The sequence below is a fragment of the Aotus nancymaae genome, unplaced genomic scaffold (genome assembly GCF_030222135.1).
Source record: "Aotus nancymaae isolate 86718 unplaced genomic scaffold, 86718_ANA_hifiasm-v0.15.2.pri h1tg000028l, whole genome shotgun sequence".
NCBI classification, from domain to species: Eukaryota; Metazoa; Chordata; class Mammalia; order Primates; family Aotidae; genus Aotus; species Aotus nancymaae.
The window spans coordinates 31,085,166-31,100,532 of record NW_026988441.1 but is presented as its reverse complement, the minus strand read 5'-3'; the positions used below and the strand labels follow the sequence as shown (position 1 = coordinate 31,100,532).

At 55.2% G+C, this 15,367-nt stretch overlaps 1 protein-coding gene across 1 annotated transcript; it reads right to left on the bottom strand.

Moving 5' to 3' along the window:
- Positions 1–12: 12 nt before the first annotated feature.
- Positions 13–9,799, bottom strand: PALM3 (paralemmin 3). Its single transcript, XM_064381773.1, has 7 exons — positions 9,676–9,799; positions 6,466–6,514; positions 4,702–4,782; positions 4,001–4,143; positions 3,772–3,856; positions 2,132–2,177; positions 13–1,979 (listed from the first exon to the last, which is right to left on the bottom strand). The coding sequence occupies exons 1-7, from the start codon at positions 9,714–9,716 to the stop codon at positions 253–255; spliced, it is 2,172 nt and encodes a 723-aa protein (XP_064237843.1). The 5' UTR covers positions 9,717–9,799; the 3' UTR covers positions 13–252.
- Positions 9,800–15,367: the final 5,568 nt, after the last annotated feature.

Below are 15,367 nucleotides of genomic sequence, written 5' to 3'. Positions count from 1 at the left end.
ACGTTCAAGCTGTCTGAGTGCTTTCACCTTTTATTTTCAAGTATAAAGGCTTCATCGCAGAAGGAGGCCAGGGTCACAGGCAATGGGCAAGGGGTCCGGAAGCCCAGGTGTAGGTGGACGTTCGGGCTAGCTGGCTCCCAGGTGCCATGGCCAGTCCTGTGGTGCCCTGTCTGCGCCTGGGATCCTCTTCTGGGTGCCAAGAGGCCGAGGTAGCTGAGAGAGGAGCTGGACGTGGGGTGGAGGGGCACGGACTCACATGACCGCACAACACTGGCACGTCTTTTGCTTAGGGCCACTGGCCTCTTCACCCTCGGTGGGGGCAGATGCCTCAGGCTGCCGGGCAAGCGCATAGGTGGGCACAGGGTGGGCACTGGGGTTGGCGCTGGGCCCCTCCCCCCGAAGCAGTGGCTGGCATTCGGCGTGCTGCTCTGGGGCTGGGGTCTCGGCCAGAAGGGGTGTGGCATCCCCCAGCCGGACTTGGCCCTCAGCAGCGGTTTGGGGCTTCACTCCTTCCTCCTCCAGGGCTCCTACCGGCTTCTCCTGAGGCTGGGGTCCTTCCTCCTCTGGCCGTGTCTCTGTGTTAGCCTCAAGGGGAGCCCCTGCCTCACTCACCTCCTCTGCCTGGGATTCACTTCCTTCCCTGGACTCCTGTCGTTGTAGACTCAGACCTTCCTTGGCCCCTTGGGTCTTCTCTGCCTCCGACGGTCCCTCCTCTCCCCTCCTCTCTGCCTCTGACGGTCCCTCCTCTCCCCTCCTCTCTGCCTCTGACGGTCCCTCCTCTCCCCTCCTCTCTGCCTCCGACGGTCCCTCCTCTCCCCTCCTCTCTGCCTCCGATGGTCCCTCCTCTCCCTTTCTCTCTGCCTGCAGTGGTTCTTCGCTTGCCTCTGGCTCTTCCTCACCTCCTTTCTTCTCTACTCCCTGTGGTTCTTCTGCCTCCTCCTTCTCCACGCCTCGCTCTTCCTCACCTCCTTCCTTCTCTGCCCTCCAATCTCCCTCAACTTCTTTTCTCTCTATGCCCAGTGGTTCCTCCACTCCTTCCCTCTCTGTCCCCAGCTTTTCTGCACCTCCTCTGCTCTCCAGCTCCAACTTCCACTCCTCTCCTTTCCTCTCTACCACCGGCGACATCTCCGCTCCTTCCCTCTCTGTCTCTGGCTTTTCCCCACTTGCTATGCCCATGGATTCTTCTGCTTTCCTCTTCTCTGCCTCCCAGGACTCCTCGCCTCCTCCTGTCACAGCCCCCTGAGCCCCCGACGGACTCTCATCGCTTCCCTCCCTCCCTGCCACCACGGGCCCTTCCAACCCTTCCACCAGCAGCTCCTCCCACTCCTCGCTGAGAGTCACTCTCTCCACCCAAATGAAGGACCCCTCCTCTCCTCCGGAGCCCCCCGGCCCGTCACCCTCAGGGCTGCCCCTGGGAACATCTTCCCCTTCTCTGGAAGCTGCTGCCTCTAATCTCTCCTGAAGCCTAGGCAAGCTGGTCTGCATGGCCTCGGGGACCCTGCCTACCTCCCCCAGGGCCTCTGTGTCTCTGCCACCCACGCCCTCCCAGACCACCTCCACAATGCCCCTGTCCTCCTTCACCCAGCTTGGGAGCTCCAGGCTGCCGGCTCTCTTCCTGTCTCCGATGGCTTCCAGCACCACTTCCTCCACCTTAGCCTCCAGCTCGGGGCCCGTGGCCCCTGTGGCACAGTCCTCCGTGGCCCTCAGCCCCTCCCACACCACACTCACCACGCCCCCTCCTTTGGCCTCGGCCACCTGCCCTTGGGATGGCGCTGCCCTCTGACCTGGCCCCTGCTCTGGAGGGGGGCTCAGGCCAGGACAGGGGCCATTGGCTTCTGAGGAGTCCCCTGCTGCCCTGGGGACCTGCCTCAGGGCTGGCAGAAACCCCGAGACATCCTCTCTGGGCTCAGAGGGGGACTCTGGCGGCGTGCCCACTAGTCCGGCCGGCAGGGAGGTTCTCTTGTTCAGATCAGTCTGGCCTGGGGTGTCAGAGGCAGAGGGGACAGGACAAAAGGGAAGACAGGGTGAAGAGGGAACAAGAGGACCCCCATCCACGCTCCCTTGGGGTCACCTGCTCACACCCAGGCTCTGGGGTGACCTGGTCCCCAGACCTCAAGGCTCCCACACTTACCTGCAGAACCTGCCTCGATGACGGGCTGGGAGAGAGGACGGTGACCCTGCAGGCATGGTGGAGACAAGGTCAGGCTGGCCCTCATCCCAACCCTCAGCCTCCCTGCATGCCAGGCCCCCACCCCGCCACCCCCAAATACCCTCGATGGCTCCCTATTACCTTCAGGATCAAACTCCACATTGCACCTCCGCCCTCCTCATCTATCTCATCACCCTATGGTCCAGGGCCTTGCACACAGTCGGTGCTTAAACAGTACTGCATTCACATAGCCAGTCTTCTGTATTAGGGGCCTACTTTGCCAGTTACTGATGTTATATGGACAAGGGACACTTAAGCCTTTTGCCATTGGCACTTACATTCCAATAAACATAAATACAAATTAATTTTTTTTTTGAGACAGAGTCTTGCTGTGTCGCCCAAGCTGGAGTGCAGGGGCACCATCTCGGATCTGCAACCTCCACCTCCCAGGTTCAAGTGATTCTCCTGCCTCAGCCTCCTGAGTAGCTGGGACTACAGGCATGCACCACCATGTCCAGCTAATTTTTGTATTTTTAGTAGAGACGGGGTTTCACCATGTTGGCCAGGCTGGTCTTGAACTCCTAACCTCGTGATCCACCTGCCTCAGCCTCCCAAAGTGCTGGGATTACAGGCGTGAGCCACCGTGTTCAGCCTGCCCACATGTTCTGCACTTCTCATGTGGCTGTATTAGTAACCATATATCAAAACTCTCCTGGCCGGGCACGGTGATGCACACCTGTCATCCCAGCACTTTGGGAGGCCGAGGAGAGTGAATCACTTGAGGTCAAGAGTTGGAGACCAACCTGGCCAACATGGTGAAACCCCGTCTCTACTTAAAATACAAAAATTAGCTGGGCATGGTGGCAGGTGCCTGTGATCCCAGCTACTCGGGAGGCTGAGGCAGGAGAATTACCTGAACCCAGAGGAAAGAGGTTGCAATGAGCCAAGATCATTCCAGCCTGGGGGACAGAGTAAGACTCTGTTTCAAAAAAAAAAAGAAAGAAAGAAAGAAAAAAAGAAAAAAAAGCCTTTCCTTGTTCCTGTTACTAGTGCTAAGCTATGATCTCACCAGCCCTCCCAACAGCTTTCCTTGTACTGTTTATTTTTTATTTTTATATTTTGAGATGGAGTCTCACTATGTCACCCTGGCTGGAGTGCAGTGGCATGATTTCAGCTCACTGCAATCTCTGCCTTCCCGGTATAAGTGATTCCTCCACCTCAGCCTCCTGAGTAGCTGGGATTACAGGCACAAGGCGCCATGCCTGGCTAATTTTTGTATTTTTAGTAGAGACAAGGTTTCGCCATATTGGCCAGGTTGGTTTTGAACTCCCGACCTCGTATCCACCCGCTTGCCCTCCCAAAGTGCTGGGATTACAGGCGTGAGCCACCACGCCCGAACGGTTTGTACTGCTGTTATTCCCATTTTAGAGATGGGGAAACTAAGGCCTGGGAAAGGAAATGGACTTGCCCAAGACCGCCGAGCAAAGTAACAGCGGGAGGTGGGTCGAATGCAGACCTGGTGGCCAGGCTGCACTTGGAGAAAGCTGCACTTCCGTTCCATGTCCCGCTTTGACGCCTGCCGGCCACTACCCCCCATCCCACTCCGCGATCCGCCCCCTCACCTGTCTGCGCCAGCTGGGCCTGCCTGAGGGCTTGTGTTGGGCACCTGTGGAAGCACTTTGCAACAGCTGCAGCTGGGACTGGAGTCTGAAGAAGAGAGAGGGCTGCTAGGAGCTGGGCCTCCACTTCCCTGGGCTCCCAGGCTCAAGCCACCACCTCCTTGAACGTGCCCGGGGTCGATCTCACCCAGCTAGGGCAGGCTTGGGGCAGCGCTAGCAGGTCTCCACTCACGTGAATAAACTGTCTTCCAGGTTCCGGATTCGGGCCTGAGCCTGGCCCTCCGGTGACTGGGGGTCCTTAGAGGTGGGGTCCTCGGACGGCTGTGGCTCTGCAGCTGCCCCGTCCATTAGCCAACGTTCCCGGAGAGACGTCCTCTGGGCAGGGGAAGGGAGTCGGGGCTGGGCATACAGGCTACCCCGCTCCATGTAAAGTCCCCTCCCGATAGCTGCAGGCTGGGCAGGTATCTTACCACCACCTCACAACCACTTAGCTGCGACATACATCAGGCTGGCATACAGGGCCATAGTGCCCCCCAGAGCTGCAGGTGGGCAGACTCCCCATGTTCCCATATCCCTGCCATAATGAAACAGCCATCCCCAAAATGAAATCAATGTCCCTCCCTACTGGCCCCTCCCTACCCCAAAGCGGGACTTCGGGCTCCTCTCCATCTCCCTCAAATTGGGACAAACCACCATCCCTGTCCCAGACTTTTCCCTAAACGGAACAAATGACCCCAAGACCACCCCACTTCGTCCCTCCCAGGCTGGGAAAGACATCCCCCGCCCCGCCCCGCCCAAGCTGGAACCAACGCCCCCAACTGCCCGCTGTCCCCCCAAAATTGGATACAGGCTCCTATCGTCCCCTAAATTGACTTGCAAAGACACCCCCCACTTCATGCCCCACGCTAGGCAGGCGCCCCGCCCGCCCCTAACCTTGAGCCGCTCCACGCGGAGTTTCTCCTCCTCCAGCTCCCGGCGCGCGGCGCGGATCTCCTCCTGCAGCCGCCGCTTCTCCTGCGCACAGAGGACCCGGAGCTGCCCCGGCTCCGCCACCTCCTCTGCCCTCCCTTTCCCCTCCCTCCTCCGCGGGGCTCCCCGGAGCTCCGAGGGCTCCCGAGGCAGCGAGCCCGGCGCGGGTGGCCCAGCGCGGGTCTGCGCCCAGGGCGGGGAGGGGGCTGCGGAGACGCTGACTCAGCGGCGGGCGGACTGGGGGGGCGGAGGGCGGGGCGGGGGCGGGGCCGGCCGCGCCCGGGATGCTGCGGAGGCCTCGCCCGCGCCCAATGGGGGTCCGCGGATGGGGGGTGTAGGGGGTGGGGCCTTGAGACAGCGATCCGAAGGAGGGGTAGAGCTAGGGAGCTCCAAGATGTGGGGTTCAGAAAAACGGGGATCAAAGGGAGGGTGCGGCCGGGCGCGGTGGCTCGAGCCGGTAATCACGGGACATCTGGAGGCCGAGGCGGACAGATCGCTTGAGGTCAGGAGTTCTAAACTACCCTGGCCAACATGGTGAAACCCCTGCTCTACTGAAAATACAAAAGTTAGCTGGGTGTGGTGGCGCGCGCCTGTAGTCCCAGCTACTGGGGAGGCTGAGGCAGGAAAATGGCTTGAACCCGGGAGGCCAAGGTTGCAGCGAGCGGAGATCGCACCACTGCACTCTAGCCTGGGCGACAGAGCGAGACTCCGTCTCAAAAACAAAAGTGGGGGGAGGGTACTAGAGAGATGGGGATCCGCAATGGGGGTGCAGCCATGGGAGGCCAGAGTAACGGGATTGTAGAGATGGAATCTAGAGAGATGGTGTTCAGAGGTGGGGGTGCAGCGAGATGGGGTACATGAGTGGGGTGAATATAGATGGGGTACAGAAGTTGAGTGTAGAGAGATAGGGTACAGAAGTGGGGTATAGAGAGGTGGGGTACAGAGAGATGGGGTGTAGACGTGGGGTACAGGGAGATAGGGTGCTGGGAGATGGGGTTCCACAGATGGGGATAAAAAGGAAGATGCTAGTGAGATGGGGTCCAAAATGGGGGTGCAGCCATGGGGGTCCAGAGAGATGGGGTGCAGAGACGGCAATCAAAAGGAGAATGCTATTGAGATGGGGGTGCAGATGGGGGTCTAGAGATACTGAAGTGTAGAGATGGCGATCAGGGAGATGGGATGCAGATGTGGGAGTCAGAAATGTGGGGTACAGCGGTGGCGGTATGGATAGATAGGGCATGGAAATGGGTGCAGAAAGCTGGGGTGCAGGGAGATGTAGGAGAGAGGGATGGGGGACAGAGATAGGATCAGAGTAGTAGAGACCTAGATGATGCGGGAGTTGAGAGAGACAAGGAAGTCAGAGATGAAAGTCCTCACCCCAAGAGAGGACTTTCAGGATGGGGGCTCTGAGGTAGGCAGATTTGAGAGATAGCATCTGAAAAACGGCGGTCCGAGAGATGGGGCTCAGGCATGGGGTGTTTGGGAGGCTAGGATTCAGGAATGACGCATCAGATGGTGCAGGTTCTGGAAATGCGGGGGCCACAGTCCCGCATTCTGAGGGTGGCAGTGAGCAGACAAGAACTGCGGGGCAGCGGGGGCTGAGAATGGATGTGCGGAGCTCTGGGCAGGCTGGAGCTGAGGGTGCTCTCCTCAGGGATGACGGAGAGACAAGGAGGAAGCATGGGGCAGACTTTGGGGTGCCCAGGGCGCGGGGAGGGCGTCACTTACGGCGATGACTTCTAGCCGCTGCCGATAGAGGGAGCTCTCCGCCATGGGCCTGTGGGAAGAAGGCAGGGGCTTCAAGGGGCTCCCAGAGGTGGTATCCCTCTTGAACACCCCTCTCTTGGCCAAGATCCCTGAGTAGTGTGGAAACCACTCAGAGCCCAGCACTTTGCCTCTGTTTCCCCTTTGCACCTGAGAAGAGTTTGGGCAGGGGTCGAGAGTCTTGGGAGGGGAACTGAGCAGCGCCCATGACTGGTGGGACTAAAGTCCTTTCTAAATGTGGTATTGCCTCTCTCAGCCTCAGTTTCCTCACCTGTAAAATGGGCAAGGATAGCTTGACCACCCCACCCTCACCACCCCCCAATCTCAGAGGACCCTTGCAAGGAACTATTCACGCAGGGAAAGGTTTAGGATATGGTGGTACAAAAATAGTCCTATTGTTTATTAATAACCAGAATGTATATAATTCCATGATAAATAATATGTATGATTAATTATAATAATCATCCCCAGTCTGACCTGCAGAAACTCTCAAATGCCACCCGGCCCCTAACAGGCTGTGTGTCTCTTTCTCTTCTCAGTCCCACACTCTGTCTGGACCTCAGCTCCTACCCACAATTTCTCAAGCGCTGGGGGGTTGAGGGAGTCTCTCACCCTCCCATTGTTGCCATGGTAACTCCAGAACTGCCTCCTCCACCTGCCAAACCCCCTCCCTGGGGACAAGGGTCACTGGGTCACTCTGTCCAGGACTGGACTCTGAGCTGGGAGGAGGTGGACTTGCTGTTTAAGGTTTAACTCGTGATTCGTGATTCCCCTGTCATTCTCTTTCTCAAAGCATAGCTACTTCAGAGTGGCCTCTGAACCCACTTAGGCTCCCCCTGGAAGCTAGAAGGTGACTGTCATACTGCAAGATGACTGGGGGCAGTCAGTGTCACACCAACCTTTTTTTCTCTCCCTCTTTCTTTTTTTCTTTTTTTACAGCAAAAATACAATGAGGACACACCAACCTTATCAACACAGACATGTGTTAAGCACCCCTAACTGTGTCACTATGTTGATGATGTGTCACAGGCCAGTATCTAGAAGGTGACGTCTCTCTGCCTGTCATCTCCAACATGGACGGGCGCTGATCAAGCCCTCAAACATTTATTAATTTGAACAGTCACCCTCCTGGGTAAGCCTCATTGCCCAAACGCCAGCCGGGACCTCCAAGACCTTCCTCAGCCACACCATGACGGGATAAATGCCCTTACGATATATAACGTTCTAAGTGCCCCACGGGGCTTCCGCCAGACTCCCACAGCCACCTCTGCCTCCCCCTTCTCGCTTCTATCATAACACAGTGGAGTCGACTCTTTGCTGTGTTGACATTCCAGCTAAGAACAAAATCAGCCACCATTAGCCGGCCCATAACACATGCGAGTTGCTGTTGCAAAGACTCTACTTAATGTAATTCACTGAATCATTCCCAATGACCTTAGGAGGTAAGCCGTATGCACGTGTTCATTTTTTTTTTTTTTTTTTTGAGACAGAGTTTCGCTCTTGTTGCCCAGGCTGGAGTGCAATTGTGTGATCTCGGCTTGCTGCAACCTCCGCCTCCCAGGTTCAAGCGATTCTCCTACCTCAGCCTCCTAAGTAGCTGGGATTACAGGCATGCACCACTACGCCCTGCTAATTTTGTATTTTTATTAGAGATGGGGTTTCTCCATGTTGGTCAGGCTGGTCTCGAACTCCTGACCTCAGGTGATCCGCCTGCCTTGGCCTCCCAAAGTGGTGGGATTACAAGCATGAGCCACCACACCCGGCCATGAATGTGTCCATTTTATGGATGGGAAAACTGAAGCTCTGAGAAGTGGCAGCAGCTAGATTTGCCCAAGGTCATGGAGCCAAGATCAGACCTTGAAGCTCTCAGATCCCAAATACTGAGAACACAGTTGCGGGGAGGTGCAGTTTCAGGAACCTCCATCATGGTAGCTAAGAGATCAGCCTGAGGACCTTGAATGCTGTTTGGGGCAATGAATTGAATTGAAGTCATGTTTTTTGTTTTTTTTTGTTTTTGAGACAGAGTCTCACTCTGTCACCTAGGCTGAAGTGCAATGGCTCAATCTTGACTCACTGCAACTTCCACATTCTGGGTTCAAGTAATTCACCTGCCTCAGCCTCCCGAGTAGCTAGGACTACAGGCGCGCACCACCATGCCCGGATAATTTTTTTATTTTTAGTACGGACAGGGTTTCACCATATTGGACAGGCTGGTCTCAAACTCCTGACCTCAAGAGATCCACCTGCCTCTGCCTCCCAAAGTGCTGGGATTACAGGCGTGCGCCACCTTGCCTGGCCATGAAGTCATGCTTTGCAGGATATCCCAAAGGAAGCCCAGATTCCGTGCTTACAGCTTTGCCCCTGGGGGAGGGCTGAAGTCCCCAGCTCTCCTGTCCTACCCCCAAGATGTAATCTCCCTGCCTCTTCCTTGCTGGGGGGGATCGAGTTCCCATTGCTAAGCAACCAGGTTTGTAGTTGGTGAATAATGCAATGGAGGACCTAGAAGGGTGAGGAGCCAAACTGGGGTCCCTAGTGTGGGGGGAGCCCCTTTTCCAGAACTCTTTCCAAACCTCTACCCTTTTAACCTGAAAAAGCTCTCGCCCCTCAGATGTGAAAAGACTTCACACAGCCCATTCTATCTTGCTTGTCTCTAACTAACTCTGGAAGAACAACGTAGGCGTAGGCGGCCTGGGCTTCTGGCCACCCTCGACAGTCGGTGGCCATTTCATGAAGGAGGTCATCCTTGCCACGTTGCCATTGTCTTTCCCAGGCTGGGAGCTTTACAATTCTGTTTGATTCAAGCTTTTTCTCCCACCCCGGACACTGAGGGGGTGATTCTAAAGGCAAAACGTGGAACCCAGTGACCCTGACCTTCCCCACTCCCCAAACCACAGCAACAGACCCGCCCCCTGGCTGCACTTTGGGTTCTCAGCCCTGGCAGCGGAAAATCCCCAAAGAGGAAGGGGCAGGGGGAGTCTATGTCTCCCCGACCCCATGACTCTCTAGGGAACGGTGACATTGAGGAGCCTATGGAATTGGCTGGCCATCTCCTCCACTCCCCGGGTCCCCTTACGAGAGGCTACTGAAGCTCTCGGCTCCCAGACAAGGCCAGCATCCCCCATGAGCCCCTCCCAAGGCCCTGCCCACCAGCCCCCCTGACCCCCTGACACTTACATGGGTGTGGCTGGAGCCCACACCTGACTCTGCAGGGCCATCTCTGCCCAGAAGTTCACTTTCTGGTCTCCGAATTCTGGACCCACCACCCGCTTTCCTGAAGGTGCCCCGGAGGCTATGACTTGGCTGCCTGGAGTTGGGGGGGGAGCAGCGGGCGGGCACCGGGAGAGCTGGTCCAGCGGGTTTGGGGCAGGGAGGCGGGAGGCACACCAGAGAGGGGGGCTGGGGGCTGGAGGGCAGTTCTGGGGAGGTACTATCAGCTGTCCTGATAAATTATTCACCAGCCTCTGGCCTCTTTGTTGCACTCCGCTGCCTCCCGGAAAACATGCTTTCTCACACTCGTGGTCAGGCGTGGGGGCGAGAGTACGGAGTTGGTGACTCCCCCTACCACCAGAGAGTGGCATTTCTACTTGGCACCCCTATCATCTTGAGTTCGACTGCCAGCCAAGACTCACCCGCATGAGAGCACTATTGCATAGCACACAGGCTGGAGACTCTTCTTTTTTTTTAGAGGTGGGGGTCTCGCTCTGTTACCCAGGCTGAAATGCAGTGGTGCAATCATAGCTCACTGCAGTTTTAGACTCTGGGGCTCAAGCCATCCTCCCATCTTGACCTCTCAAAGTGCTGGAATTACAGGCATGAGCCACCGCAGCTGGTGGAGAACTTTTTTTTTTTTTGAGATGGAGTTTCACTCTTATTGCCCAGGCTGGAGTGTAATGGCATGATCTTGGCTCACCACAACCTCTGCCTCCCGGGTTTAAGTGATTCTCCTGTCTCAGCCTCCCGAGTAGCTGGGATTACAGGCATGTGCTACCATGCCCAGCTAATTTTGTATTTTTAGTAGAGACAGGGTTTTTCCATGTTGGTCAGGCTGGTCTCAAACTCCTGACCTCAGGTGATCTGCCTGCCTCTGCCTCCCAAAGTGCTGGGATTATATGGCATGTGCCACCTCGCTCGGCCCATTTTCTAAAATTACTTTTTCATCGTGGTAAAACATACATAACAAAATTTACCATTAGTGACATTTAGTACATTCACAATTCTCACCACTGTCTGGTTCAGAACATTTTCATCCATCCAAAGGGAAGCGGTCACTACTCCTTCCCCTGCCTCCTGTCCCTGGCAACAACCAATCTGTGTCCATCTCTATGGATTTACCTATTCTGGATTTTTATCTTTTTTTTTTTTTTTTAGATGGAGTCTCCCTCTGTCACCCAGGCTGGAGTGCAATGGTGCGATCTCGGCTCACTGCAACCTTCACCTCCCAGGTTCAAGCAATTTTCCTGCCTCAGCCTCTCAAGTAGCTGGGATTACAGGCACCTGTCATCATGCCTGGCTAACTGTCGTATTTTTGTACAGACAGGGTTTCACTATGTTGGCTAGGCTGGTCTTGAACTCTCGACCTCAGGTGATCCACCCGCCTCAGCCTCCCAAAGTGCTGGGATTACAGGCATGAGCCACCGTGCCTGCAAAGTCAGGAGATCGAGACCATCCTGGCTAACACGGTGAAATTCTATCTCTATTAAAAAAGATAAGAAACAATAGCTGGCGTGGTGGCACACGCCTGTAGTCCCAGCTACTCAGGAGGCTGAGATGGAAGAATCACTGGAACCGGGAGGCGGAGGCTGCAGTGAGCCAAGATCGCGCCACTGCACTCCAGCCTGGTGTCAGAGCGAGACTCCGTCTCAAAAAATAAAATAAATAAATAAAAGATAAATAAAAATAAAAGCAATTGGTGACAACTGTAACTGAAGGTGAGTTATTGAGAATACCTGGGACGGGGCTAAAGGAGTGCTGCTGTAGGCTGGGTGACGAGAGACCACGTCCCTGAACAGGTGACATCTGAGGTGAGACCCGAATAGAGGAACCAGCCATGTGACTGTCATTTCAAGATTTCTTTTTTTTTTTTTGAGACGGAGTTTCACTCTTGTTACCCAGGCTGGAGTGCAATGGCGTGATCTCGGCTCACTGCAACCTCCGCCTCCTGGGTTCAGGCAATTCTCCTGCCTCAGCCTCCTGAGTAGCTGGGACTACAGGCATGCGCCACCATGCCCAGCTAATTTTTGTATTTTTTAGTAGAGACGGGGTTTCACCTTGTCGACCAGGATGGTCTCGATCTCTTGACCTCGTTATCCACCCGCCTCGGCCTCCCAAAGTGCTGGGATTATAGGCGTGAGCCACCACGCCCGGCCCATTTCAAGATTTCAAGCAGAGACAACGGCAGTGCAAAGGCCCTGGGGTGGGAGTGCAGTTGGGGGAGGGGTGGAGGGAAGTGTGAAGCTGAAGTGAAGTGACACAAGGGGACAGTGTGAGAAGATGTGACCTGAGAGGTGGGCAGAGCCTTCAGGGGCAAGGTAGGGAATTTGGATTTTTGTTCTAAATTTGGTGGGAGCCTTTGTTTTGTTTTTGTTGTTATTATTTTAGAGACGGGTCTCACTATGTTGCCCAGGCTGTTCTTGAACTCCCAGGCTCAACAAGCCTCCGGCCTCTGCCTCCAGGGTAACTAGGATTACGAGAGCAAGCCACTGTGTGTGACTTGATGGAAACCTTTGAGAGAAAGGAGGTGGCTGGCCTGAGGGCAGTGGCTCACACCTGTAATCCCAGCACTTTGGGAGGCCAAGATGGGTGGATCACTAGGTCAGGAGTTCAAGACCAGCCTGGCCAAGATGGTGAAACCCCGTCTCTACTAAAAATACAAAAATTAGTAGGGAATTGGATGAATCTGGAAACCATCATTCTCAGCAAACTGACACAAGAACAGAAAACCAAACACCGTATGTTCTCATTCATAGGCGGGTGTTGAACAACGAGAACACGTGGACTCAGGAAGAGGAGCATCACACACTGGAGGCAGTTGTTGGGGGAAGGGGAGAGGCAGCGGGGGGTGGGGAAGGAGGACGGGGTGGAGAGGGATAACAGGGAGAAATGCCAGATATAGTATGCACCTAAAGTTAAATAAATAAATAAATAAATGAAAAAAAAAAAAGGAAAGTTTATATTTTAAAAAAAATACAAAAATTAGCCAGGCATGGTGGTGCACACCTGTAATCCCAGGTATTCGGGAGGCTGAGGCAGGAGAATCGCTTGAACCCTGGGGGGCAGAGGTTGCAGTGAGCCAAGATGGTGACACTGCACTCCAGCCCAGGCGACAGAGTGAGACTCTGTCTCAAAAAAAAAAAAAAAAAGAGAGAGAGGAGGTGGCTGGAATAAGGATGGGGAGAAGTGGATGAATCCAAAATCTGTTTGGAGGCAGAGTCAAGAGAGTTTGCTGATGAACTGAAGGCTGACTCCTCGGGTATTTTTTGTATGCAGAACTGAATGGCTGAAATTGACACACACAGTGAGGAGGAGTAGGGTTGGAAGCACCAAGAATGCAGTTTTGGAAGTGTTCAGTCCGGCACGTCTATTAGATCGGAGACTGCTGGACGTGAGTCCAACGCCTAAGGGAGCAGTCAGTTAAAGATAAATTTGGGAGACATCGGCATAAAGATATACATAATTTTTTTTTTTTTAGAAGTGGAGTCTCACTGTGTTGCCCAAGTTGGTCTCAAATTCTTGGCCTCAAGTGATCCTCCTGCCATAGCCTTCCAAAGCACTGGGATTACAGGCGTGAGCCACGGCACCCAGCCTAGATTTTTGTTTGTTTGCTTTTGAGACTGAGTCTACTCTGTTGCTCAGGCTGGAGTACAGTGGCACCATCTTGGCTCACTGCAACATCCACCTGGCAGGTTCAAGGGATTCTCCTGCCTCATCCTCCTGAGTAGCGGGCCCATGCCATCACATACGACTAATTTTTTTTTTTTTTTTTTTTTTTGTATTTTTAGTAGAGACTGGGTTCCACCGTGTTGGCCAGGCTGGTCTTGAACTCCTGACCTCAAGTGATCCACCTGCTTCAGCCTCCTAAAGTGATGGGATTACAGGCGTGACCCACCTGACCCAGCCCAGCCTAGATGTGTAAAGCGTGAGATTGAAATTTGTCAGAGCTGGAATCCTGGTAGGAAAGATTACACACTTGAACACAGCAGTTGATGAGAACTTAATAAAGACACAGTTTATAAAGGTCGAGGGAAAGCATCAAGGCACAGTACAAACACCCTGGGGTTAGCAACATCTGACAGCTATTACCACCTCTTGGCCCTGGAGAGGGCTGTGCAGAGTTGCTGCCTGTAGAAGAGGGATGTCACCAGTGGGACTTGGAGGGAGGGGACATGGGGTAAACTTATTTTTTTTGAGACAGAGTCTCGCTCTGTTGCCCAGGTTGGAGTGCAATGGCATGATCTCTGCTCACTACAACCTCCATCTCCCAGGTTCAAGCAATTCTCCTGCCTTAGCCTCCCAAGTAGCTAGAATGACAGGTGCCCGACACCACGCCCGGCTAATCTTTAGTGTTTTTAGTAGAGACAGGTTTTCGCTATGTTGGCCAAGCTGGTCTTGAATTCCTGACCTCAGGTGATCCACCCACCTCGGCCTCCCAAAGTGCTGGGATTACAGGCATAAGCCACGGCGCCCAGCCCTATATTTATTTATTTTTTTGAGACAGGGTCTCCTTCTGTCACCCAAGCCAGAGTTCAGTGGCACGATCTTGGTTCACTGTAACCTCTGCCTCCCAGGTTCAAGCGATTCTCCCACCTCAGCTTCCTGAGTAGCTGGAATTACAGGCACCCGCCACCACGCCTGGCTAATTTTTTAAGTATTTTTAGTAGAGACGGGGGTTTCCCCATGCTGGCCAAGCTGGTCTGGAACTCCTGACCTCAGGGTGATCCGACCGTCTCGGCCTCCCAAAGTACTGGCATCATGGGCATGAGCCACCGCGCTCTGCCGGTAACTATATCTTTCCTTCTGGTCACCCCAGAGTGGTGGGGTTGCGGGCAGGAGAAGGGAAGAGTCTGCTTCCATTAGAGGGAAAGTGGAAAATGTCCCTAGGGGAGGGCGGCTCGCGCCAAGGGCATCGATCCTGTCCTCGAACCGCATGATCCGGCCCCAGCTGATCTCTTCCCTTACTCTGGACGCCTCCTGCCCCCCATCTGGACCTCCCCAGGCGCCTGGGCCCAAGGTGACCCCTTTCAACCGCAACCGCTAAGCTTGGCCCGGGGCGCGCTGTGTCCGTCTCTCCCTCCTCCCCGAATCCGGGAGTGCACTTGGCCGCAGACACTTCGCGGACTTCTCTGGGAGGAGAAGGGAAGCCGCCTCTCAGCTTGGCGGGGGGCAGTGGTGCGCGGCTGGGAACCTCTCTGAGCCCAAGCACTGTGAGGGAGACCCTGGCGCGCCGTAAGGCGGCTCCTGGCGCCCTCTCGGGCCGGAGCTGTGCGCTGCAAGGCTGGATCGGAGGGAGGGCCCGGGCCTTAGGGCGTCGCTGCGCGCTGGCTGGCACAGATTGGGCGGGGCTGCCCGAGTTCCGGAAAGACGGCTTCGGGGGGACACCTCACAAAGGGGCTGGTGGTTCAGAACCCCAGTCCGACGCGCTGCTGGGGCTCGGTCTCCTTGACATGACGAGGACATGGCTCTGAAAAAGTGCCAGAGTGCGCTCAGGAGAACACAGCACCCAGAGAGGCCCCCCAGGTAACGGGCCGGGTCTAGGGAAGCCCTCTTCCAAGAAGGCCTGTGCCCTGAAGCTGACTGGGCGCGCTAGTTGATGAAACTGGGTGCCCCACCAAGGCGCCCTAGTCCCGAGGGCGGTGCCAGGGCGGGGCTG

What these genes read in the sequence shown, in the direction of transcription:
- PALM3 (XM_064381773.1), bottom strand. Translation starts at nt 9,716, where the DNA reads ATGGCCCTGCAGAGTCAGGTGTGGGCTCCAGCCACACCCAT. An exon ending in GGCCCAGCTGGCGCAGACAG is followed by an intron (nt 2,178 to 3,771) that starts GTGAGGGGGCGG and finishes CCATGCCTGCAG; the next exon opens with GGTCACCGTCCTCTCTCCCA. An exon ending in CATCGAGGCAGGTTCTGCAG is followed by an intron (nt 1,980 to 2,131) that starts GTAAGTGTGGGA and finishes CTGACACCCCAG; the next exon opens with GCCAGACTGATCTGAACAAG.